The following is a 10,143-nucleotide window of genomic DNA, read 5'->3' on the forward strand; positions in this document are numbered from 1 at the left end:
TTGTTGTTACAGTACCGTTATTAATATTTCTTTACATAACTGCAAACCACAAGTCATGCACAACAAAGAATATCTCACCTACACTCAGCTGGACAAACTTTTTGAAAGACTTAGCCAAGGACGTATTTGGACCACTGTCTGCATGCCTGCTTTTGATTGGAATGGGCTTTCCATACCATAAACCTGGTTCACAATATTGACGTCAATGTCATGGTGGTCAACCCCATGCAACAATAGAACTGAGTCCTATTACAACAGTAGAAGTGAATCCTATTACAGCATCACTCAGCGTCAACATCAAGGGATGCCTCAGATGTGGAGGCAGTGTGTTTGAGGTTTGATGCTCAGTTGAGCCTCCACGTCCTTATATATTTTGTGAACCAGGCTTACCTTAGACAAGCTGAACCAGTCTTTTTCTATCAACAACGCAGCATCATACTACAATGTTGCCCTTACCTAATGTACATTAATACATACCCTCAGGAAGGCAGAGCATTAGTGCGTGTAGATGAAACATGGGCTAATTTGTCCATTGCCCCAAGCACTGGTTGATGATACCCCAGAAGAGAAAGGAAGTTAGAGGAGACAGACCTTCAGGAACCGCTGCTTATAGTCAGTTGTGCTGGCTGTATAGATGACTGCACAGATACCAAACTGACCTACTGTTATTTTCATTCCAAAAGAAACACTAGTGATTACCATGATGAGATGCAAAGCAATCACTGATCATTGTCTTAAAATGATATTATTAGTTCATTACTAATCCACATGAGATGGATTGCCTGGATGAGGTAGTACAAAGTTTTTTGTTTTCCTTGAAGCTTGGTATCGGATGAGCTGAATTAACTTATTTAGCTAATCCAGCTTTCATGTTACTAATCAACATCCACTCCAGGGAGCAAGCAAGGAAGACTGCATATTCACATAGTTAGGAAGTCTCCAAAAGCTTGCACATTGTCAGTGACAGTTAGAGTTAAGCAACTGCATGATTTCTGGTGCTTTCTGTGGATGTGTTGTACAGTACATGTCATTTGTGCTGTACTGACCAGAGCCATATACACGTACTGACATGCATGCAGCCAATTAAATTAGTAATCACAACCTTGAGGCTAAAAAGTAAAAGGTACAGCCTCGGGCCAGATTCTGTTGGTGTGGAGTAGGAATGAGCCCACCTGTAGAGGATGGCATGATGCACACATGTCGTTTTTTGGTACTGATCTGGAAAGTGAATCATCTGTAATAAAATTTGGCTGGCGAATTGTGATGCAAACCCGAACAAATTATTCTCTGGACATTCAAGTTGGCTGATCTGGAACAACTGATCTGTACAGCTTTTGAGGCGGTAACTCCTTAGATGTGGCAAGCATACTGCTGCCGTGTAGAAAAGGGGGAAGAAGTTAATGGTCTTCAGGAAGACGGCCTATGTGGAAATTACTGACACCCACAACAAGGAACTGCATCTAACTTTTGTTGAGTAGTAAAGCTAGCAAGCACAAGTTGATAGTGGTGTGGCAATACTTGCTAATCTCTGCCATCAGAATTCTTTCCATGGGCGCAAGTAAGGTTGCTCTGATGTGGAATGCATGGACAGCAAGCTTATGTCTTCAATACCTAACTTGAGTTGCAACCGACTCACTGCGATGATTTATTTGAAACTACTGTCCTGCTCTCTACACTAAGCTAAACAAGTACAGTAGTCATGGAGAAAACAAACCTCGGACGCACTGGATTTCTGCTCTATGCTATTCATTTGGGAAGGGTAGCATGCAGAGAACACTCCATTGGACTACCAACATGCACACATACTGTTCACAAACTGATCTCAGACACGAGCCTGGATAGTACAGTTGATGTCACTTAGTGGTGTGAACAGGAGAGCTTCGGCGATAACACCATTCTTCTGCCCTTCCAACAGCGTGAAGTTTATTCGCTTCAGCATCTTGGCGAATAGAACCTTGAATTCCATTTCAGCAAAGTGTCGACCGACACAGATTCGTGGTCCCAGAGCAAACGGCATGAAGGCTTGCAAATCCGAGTTGTTTTCATAACGGAATCGATCTGGATTGAACTCCAATGGTTTTTCCCAGTGGTCGGGGAATCGATGCATGACAAAAAGAGGAGCAGCAACATCAACACCGGGCGAGAGCTTGTAGCCAGCGATGGTCATCTCTTCACTGAGTGTTCGTATTGAACAACCAGTTGGTGGATAGAGTCGAAGTATCTCTTTGAAGACGCAGCCAATGTACTCCATATTGGCAAGATCATCAAACTCTACATCATCGCGCTCTTGTAGAACCATTTCAATTTCATCGAACATCTTCTTCCAAATGGCAGGCCTCAGTATGATTCTTTCTAATGCAAATGACAATACCGTAGCTGTGGTATCGTGACCAGCTACAAATACGGTTACAAATTCATCGACCATGTCTTCCATGGTCACGGTTGGGTCATCGGCTGCCGATCGGATAATGAAGTCTAGAATATCATCCTTGCTGTTGGCGTTTTCACACGAATACTGCTTCAGTCGTCTCTTGATGATATCGGTTCCTACATTTCGAACTCTCTTGCAGTGTTCCCTTGTCTGGTTCACTACCTGCCAGTTCAACAGGGTCTTGAATGGACTTTTCATCATTTGAAAGACAGCATGCAATGCATCAACCAGACTCTTTCTGAGGACATGATTCGGGTTGTTGATCGAATCCAAGTGTTCATCAAATGCGACTCCTGCGATGACTTCAAGGGCAAAAGCTTCGAGCATCCTTTTCATGGCTATCGGTGCGCCACCCTTTCCAATGTCCAACAGTCTGTCGACAAACTTGTTGGCTATGCGATTAAAAGTAGGAAGAAAACACTTGAGATAGCGCCTTTGAAATCCGGGCCTGATAGATTTGTGGCGTTTCTCCCATGAGCTGTGGTCACTGTTGGTGAGCATTCCTTGTCCTAGAAAGCGTTGACCAATTGCACTGCGCAGTGAGAAATACACCCATCGAGGTTTAATGTGAGCGGGATTGTTCATAAGCCTTCTAACGGCGCAAATATTTGATGTGTAAACAACCGGAATATGGTAGAGCCATACATGGAGAACTTCTCCGTACTTGAGATGACAGTCGAACACGTACTGCTCCCTACAGTGTCCTTTCTCGATGGACTTGGCAATAAAAGGAACATGTCCGAAAAGACGACTCTTGACGGGAGGCCCCGGGAGGTGAGCAACTAGAACAGCTCGTCGGTAGAGAAAGTACATGAAGGCGGTTGAAGAGAATGAGATAATGCAGAGAAGAAGACATAGTACGACAAAGAACGTCAGCAGCATTGCAAAATGTGCACGGAAGCGTGATCCAGGAGAAACAGCTGGGGCAGCAGCAGCAGCAGCAGCAGCAGGGAGAGTTCCTCGGGCAGGATGTCAAAGATCCGGTACCGCTCCTTGTTTCACGTCCCGGATACCCGAGGAGATGAGTATCTGCGTGAAAACCTACTACGTACACACTTTACCGGGTCTGACCTACAATGTAGCTGTTGACAATGATGGAATGTTTAGAGTGTTAGCTAATTAGTGTTTTACGGTCCAGCGAGTAGCCTAAGGTGTCCTTACTCAGTTCTTTGTTCACTCACTATACCTAGCTACGTGGTCTTTGCGTTGTTATCTTAGGACTTCTGTAATCAAGCATGAGGTTACACGGCTTCTTACGCTAATGTGTCTAGGAGTCACTAAGGTAATGAGATCAGTCTGGTACTCTGAGATTTGTTTAGCTAAATCCGATAACTCAGTCCATCCATCATAGGTGTGGTTGTACAGTACACTGTAGACCGGATTAGTTGTAGGAATTAATGCCTAGGCGATTGTGCGAGTGTAACGAGGTACAAGTCAAACCACGTCCGACGAATGCACTTCCGTAGATGCCGCAGGCTGTTAATTAAATAAGTGTCCGCATCAGTTGCGTCTGATCCATTATGCATCTGCGTTCCCGCGTCATACTACTTGCCTTGTGCCGCTTGTAACATAAACGGACACTAAAGACCGGATGAGCATGGCAGTACTCAGTACTTAGTGATTACTTAACTCTTATCTACACTGGCTGGAATTTCCTTCTCTTCGTCATGTCAAAAACACAGTCCTGTCTCTGCGAATGTGCAACTTCTGTGTGTACGTACACAGCACTCGGGGCGTCAATTGTTGATGTGATGGACTTTGTGTGTAGGGTAGGAGTATCAACTGACTATCAGGATCTACAGGCCTCTTTTTCGAGTGCGGAAGTTTATCAAATGGCATGCTGTTTAGCCGCCGCGCCTTACTTTCGGGCGAAAATGGTACAAATAGCGTGTCTTGTCCAATTATGGAGCGACCAAGATGAGCAAGAAGTTTAGCTTTGAACTCCGTTGCTGCATGTGCTCAACAGTCGCCTGGCGATAGACCTACGACGTCTCGTATAAGTCCGATGCATTCTCGATATGAATATTGTAAAGCCATATAGAAAAAACGCGAGCAGCATGGCTTCAAACGTGAGGTATGTCAGTGGATCAATAGTGCTAAATGAGGTGCGTGTTCTTCTATAGCCTCTGATACAAGGAGCACCCTAGCAAGCTATTGACATACCAGCAAACAAAAGTGGTAAACAATATCCTGTACACGCCTACTTTTTTAAACATTACACCGTTATTCGGGATAATAATGCAGATCGTCACGAGCAGAATAGTACAAAAAATGTACCAGAATATTTCTTGTTGTGTAATGTTTACAGTATTACAGAGTAGTTAAGCTATATCCAAAGTGACAGTATTCGGTGTTCATAGAAGATGGTGACGTTGCAAAAATCGAAGTACTTGTTCTGCTGAATTGCCCACACCATGTACGACTTCTTGAATAGTGTGGAAGTCCATACCACAGTAGCTGTATAACGTCGATAATAGAGCACAAAGACAGCTGATCGAGTCTGACTCTATGCCTTGATTGTACCTCTTAGATAGGCTTTGGTGAACCTGAACGGAATATCTAGGGACAGACCTGATTGGCTGAACTTATGGATCCGTTCTCATGTTTAAAGATGCTGACCTGAACGGAATACTATCTATGCAATCTAAGATTTTGGATCCTTAGCACATGTGGACCTGAACGGACTTAGTCACTACTGATCAACCGGCAATTTGGCGTGACAGAATTGCCTATTATCTTGGATACACTTTGTAATGTAAAGTAGGCGTGTATCTACATGATATATTGTATATTACTTTGTTTGCTGGTATGTGAATAGCTTGCTAGCGTGCTCGTTGTATCCTAGAGGCTAGAAGAATACGCACCTCATTTAGCTGGGGGTGCGTATTGTACCATTGATCCGCTCAAAGTACCTAACGCACGCCAGTGACACTCATTGGCTTCCTTCTACAGAGTAGACTCGACCCAGTCACTCGCCGCCGTCGGTTGACTATCCGGGGAACGACGACGGCGGATAGAGACTGGGTCGAGTCTATCTACAGAGTGTGATCTTACAGAGTGTGTCGTGTAAGTAAACGCGGGCTGGCAAGGGCTGGCGCGGCGCGGCTCGCTATGCGTGCTCGTGTAAACGGGGTACTAGTAGATAACCTAGAGCCTCGTTTAGTTAATTAAACTACACAGCTAACGAAGTGAGAGGCCTTATCAGCCCGTAGTTTGCATCCGGGGCTGCAATCCACACTGCGAGGCTAACTAACCCGAGGTGGAGCGGGAGACTACGTACAGACCGGTCATGTGACGTACGCGAGAACCGTGTAACACGTGATCAAATAAATGTCCCGGATGCTTAACACAGGGGACGTGCATCGCTATGGCACGCGGAGGATTTACACTGTAGTGCTTCTCTAATCTTGTAGGTCTTACGACTAGACGGATGTGGGCAGTATACCGGTTGGTTGTATGTGCTAAAAAATAGTACTACAAGAGATCTAGAGCGGATGCTGATAGCGCAGTTGCTTCATTGTTTCGCGGACTCAATGAACCCAAAGTTACAAGACAAAGTATAGTTGCATGGTCCATTTCTTCCATCTTTGACAAGTGCATACTCATCTCTAGCCATCATTTACTCAAATGTCTCTAGACTTGTTTCATTCAATTTTGATCTACGTAGATGAAGTGGTAGTTTGTCTCGTGTAAATCTAGATAAGTTCGTTAGTCCATACTAATGTACGTGCATTGGTATTTTGCTCACTCAATTTTTCTTGATACTTTGACAGATGTACTATATGTAGCAGTTGACGGATGTACGTAATAACATTGATTGCATTAATAAACAATCCCACCCTGTGACGCAAGGATCTAGACACTCACATCTAGCCTGGTACCAGACCCTCTCGCGCCGCCGTGCCTGGTTCCCGTATAACAGGACAACGCCGGCGACGTTGTCGTGTTATACAGGAACCGGTGAGAGAGGGTCTGGTATGAGGCTACCGTTGGACATGTTCAACTACACGCAACTGTAAGCAGAATGTGGCTCCCAAACGGTAGTTTCCACTGGCTAGTTACATCTCTCTATTACTGAAGATTGAGAGATCTGGCTTGGATGCGTTTTGATACATTTCAACGATTTGTATGGGGCGCCATTTTAGATTCTTCGCATCCGTGACTGCCACACTCTGTTAGAGTGCTGATTTGCGAAGACACGTGACCGGATCTAGTAGGCGGTGTACATGTAATCTCGCGCGTTAGGCCACCACGTTAGGCTAGCAGCTGCAGTTGGTGCTGTAATCGTGTGCAAGTTATCCTGGATATTCGCTCCGCCTAGTCGGGATTCAAACAAATCTTGTAGGAAAAGTCGTTTTTCCTATGGGGCACACGTGATGACATAGAACGGGGCAAAAATTAAATGCCCACAACAGATATATCCGGGTAGTGTACGCAGTTTGGTCATGTGAAGCACAGCCAAATGTAAAGAAAGGACTGCAGGACGCAATTAGAGCAAAAATGCTAGAAACCTGCGCAAACAACTCGAGCTAACAATTCAAGCAAAGTTGTGTACATCCTAGAGAAGCTTGAACGTACCTGGCGTAGGGAGAGTGCTAACCGTTCAAGTCTGCTTTCGGAAAAACCGAACAGGCCATGTGTGTGTGTGTGTGTGTGTGTGTGTGTGTGTGTGTGTGTGTGTGTGTGTGTGTGTGTGTGTGTGTGTGTGTGTGTGTGTGTGTGTCAAAGCGCACATCTTCCGAGACTTTGCCAAGAAGTTTCCGTTTCCCGTCACCACTTTCAGTGACACTATCTTCAACAGTGTCGAACCAGGCGACGCACCATAAGTTTCGCTGTGCGTTTTCGGACCTGCTTGAGCAGTACAAGCCTTAGAAACTGCATCAGCACAATCAGCAAACAAGTGAAGGCGGCTAGCTTGCACTACCATCACGTGATCATCTAGTGAAACGGACTTCCTGGGGCTGATGAACTTACGTCAGTGTGAACGCAAGCAGATTTTAATTAACAACAAAGAAGACTTATACGTCTTAATTAAACGCACCAATACTAGTCTGTCTATACTAAATTCTATTTGCGAACGTGTTCACATTTTCTCCACGATGTGGCGGACGTACACTCTAACACGTAGATCACGTGTTTACATCTTAATTAAGTCGTGCCTTGATGCCGACAGTCAGTTGGTCGGGTGTTAGACGTGCGGCTTGTTTTGATGTCGAGCACATTTCGTCAAGTCTCTTTGTTAACATGGCGGTCTCGTAGTCGCTTTTTCTACCTCATTGTCTCTTCATCGGGTGTCGACACTAGATTGCTCTACTTGTCAAACGTCATTGGATGAAAACAATAGGAAATTAGCATCGCCTCACCACCACTACTAGAGGTATCGGCTGTCCCGCCGTTAGTCTCCACGTGGACGTTGCACTGTACGCGTCGCTTGGGATACGCTGCGAAATGGTCGTGTTGCTTGTCGTTTGCTTTTTGCTCGCGTCTGTTAGTGTCGACGCCAGACAGCTGTGGCCTGGGGTAGGGCATCCTCCGCAGGAGTGCCCGACGGATGAACCTCCGATGGGCCTGCCTCCGTCGTCGTCGTCCGAAACGCAGTGCGAGACTCCACCAAAATGGATTAGCAACATTTGGTATCTAGATGAGTACACGGGAATTATGAAAGCGGGCAGACTGTTTTACGACTCGGACAAGCAACGCATACGGAAATCCGTCGCCATTCTGAATATACGTGAAAATATGTAAGATTTTCAAGTTTTCCGACTTGTAGTTAGGAATTGTGTCGGCGAATGTGATAAATGTTATCAACTGAACGACGTCTTGCTTTGTCGCCAGCTTTGTGGACATACTCCTCTTGTTTGGCGAGGACCGCTTTTACTTCAGAACTGGTGAAATAGAGGAGAATGGCTACAAGACTACTCAATGTCTGGTATGTTTGTGTCGCACTTTCCCTTCAATGTGCGAAGTAAAGATGTCGTGCTTTGTACCGATTTTGTTATCAGGTGTCTGAGCGACTCTATCAGTTCCAGAAAAAGGGTGTGCCATCGCGTGCACAATGCGCTTACGTAGAGGAGCGAGGAATGGGAGAGAACACATTGACGACCACAACGTACGCTCTTGTGTTCAATGCTTCAGGTATAGGTCATATAACTTCGAGTGTTGATTTGCGCACTTTTCGTTACTGTTTTATCTTGACTTTGCGCATACTCTAGACGACAGCGAGCTGGGCTCTCTAGTCAAAAGGCCTCGGATCAATTTCAATGCGCATGCTCGTCATCACCCGCACGGTCACGGAGGTCACGAGCACACGTGGTACGGGGTATTCGCGCCCGTGGAAGGCGGCAAGTGCGTTCCAGTCATAGAGAACATCTATGAAGGAAATATGCTTGACTACATGAGACCCGAGCTTACTAATACCGTCTACACGGTGCGATATACGAATTTCTACGACGACGTTGAAGACAACATGTTCGACGTTCCTGAAGAATGCAAATTCGCGAGCGTCCGCGAAGCGACGCGGGAAGAAATCGAGGAAAAGTTACAGAAGTATAGCTCTATGTACATCTAGCGTGTGACCGCTCCGTGCACATGGACATGCATGAGACTGCTTGGCAGAAAGCCTTGTGTGTGTTGTGATTGAGACACGATGATTGTTGTGTTGCATGGCACGCTTGTGTTGTTGGTTTGATTTGAGTGTAGTAGACAATTGAGTTGAGTTGTTGCAAGGAACGTTTCGATTGCAAAGTGCGTGTAGGTACCGATTCACTTTTGGTTTTGCTACGTTAGGCCGCAAGAAGAAAACTTGTTGTTTGCAAAGAGAGCGCTCATCGGTTTCTTCTAGTCGGGCGGACAGGATTGGCAGTGCATATTATGCTAGATTGGAGATAGGACTGCAATTTGACTCTGCATACCTGAACGAAAACGTTCTACTTTAGTGGTAGAAGGGCCCTAGGCCTACGTACTGAATGCCATGTTCTGGTCTGTGAGAAATCAACCGGGAGAGATGACTCGGTGAGGGAGAGGTGACGACCTACCCAGGTGAGTTGTAGCCTTGCCTCAGACGTAGTGTGGATTGCAGTCCCAGACGCGCCGCCATCACCACTACGTCTGGTATCTGGTACCCAACCAGACGTAGTGGTGATGGCGGCGCATCCTGGGCTGCAATCCACACTGCGTCTGGGGCGAGGCTAGGTGAGTTGTCGAAACCTAGGGTCGAGGCTACTGTGGGAGCGTCACAAGGTAATGGACCTCAATTAACGACGGTTGATTTCAACTTTTGCAATCATTTCTTTTGGCGGTGTTTGAACGAGTGCTGTCTGCGGTAGCTCGAATATTCTCGCAGAAAAGTAGGAAGTTGACATTTCACAGGCATACACACACGCACACGCACACACACACACACACACACACACACACACACACACACACACACACACACACACACACACACACACACACACACACACACCACAAGCCCTCATGACAGGGTGAAGACCACAAATAATACAATGTGTGTACTGCGCGTAGTTTATTGATGTTCCTGCCAGCTAATAGCTGGTAACTCAAACTACAAACCATTTACCTTTGAAAGAGTATACTGTCCTCGAGTTACTGTTGCGTTATCTCGTCACTAGGCCGACTGGGCATTGATACAGGTACTCCTGTCTGTCCTGCTGGGTTAGCCAGCTGAGTTGGTGCTGGTAGATTGAAAT

General features: G+C 45.8%; 3 protein-coding genes across 3 annotated transcripts in view; 1 reads left to right on the plus strand and 2 right to left on the minus strand.

Annotated features, from left to right (window-relative positions):
• Nucleotides 1-1,616: 1,616 nt before the first annotated feature.
• Nucleotides 1,617-5,443, minus strand: LOC134194387 (cholesterol 24-hydroxylase-like). Its single transcript, XM_062663316.1, has one exon. It carries the CDS (start codon nt 3,311-3,313, stop codon nt 1,823-1,825), a length of 1,491 nt encoding a protein of 496 aa, XP_062519300.1. The 5' UTR covers nt 3,314-5,443; the 3' UTR covers nt 1,617-1,822.
• A 1,707-nt stretch (nt 5,444-7,150) lies between these two features.
• On the plus strand, nt 7,151-9,160 carry LOC134194388 (uncharacterized). The gene is made up of 4 exons (XM_062663317.1): nt 7,151-8,172; nt 8,267-8,360; nt 8,434-8,566; nt 8,644-9,160. Exons 1-4 carry the CDS (start codon nt 7,880-7,882, stop codon nt 8,997-8,999), a joined length of 876 nt encoding a protein of 291 aa, XP_062519301.1. The 5' UTR covers nt 7,151-7,879; the 3' UTR covers nt 9,000-9,160.
• Nucleotides 9,161-9,944: 784 nt separating this feature from the next.
• Nucleotides 9,945-10,143, minus strand: part of LOC134194120 (Golgi reassembly-stacking protein 2-like) — a 9,495-nt gene continuing 9,296 nt past the window's right edge. Inside the window, exon 12 of the mRNA XM_062663026.1 lies at nt 9,945-10,143. This exon is cut by the window's right edge and continues 126 nt beyond it. Within this exon, the coding sequence (XP_062519010.1) occupies nt 10,040-10,143 (104 nt within the window). The 3' untranslated portion in view covers nt 9,945-10,039.

This window comes from Corticium candelabrum, chromosome 18 (assembly GCF_963422355.1).
Source record: "Corticium candelabrum chromosome 18, ooCorCand1.1, whole genome shotgun sequence".
Taxonomy (NCBI): Eukaryota; Metazoa; Porifera; class Homoscleromorpha; order Homosclerophorida; family Plakinidae; genus Corticium; species Corticium candelabrum.

Excerpts from the sequence above, each read along its gene's own strand:
- LOC134194387 (XM_062663316.1), bottom strand. The coding sequence starts at position 3,313 with ATGCTGCTGACGTTCTTTGTCGTACTATGTCTTCTTCTCTGCATTATC.
- LOC134194388 (XM_062663317.1), top strand. The coding sequence starts at position 7,880 with ATGGTCGTGTTGCTTGTCGTTTGCTTTTTGCTCGCGTCTGTTAGTGTC. Across the intron at positions 8,173-8,266 it reads CTGAATATACGTGAAAATAT|CTTTGTGGACATACTCCTCT; the intron begins GTAAGATTTTCA and ends CTTTGTCGCCAG. Across the intron at positions 8,567-8,643 it reads TCTTGTGTTCAATGCTTCAG|ACGACAGCGAGCTGGGCTCT; the intron begins GTATAGGTCATA and ends CGCATACTCTAG.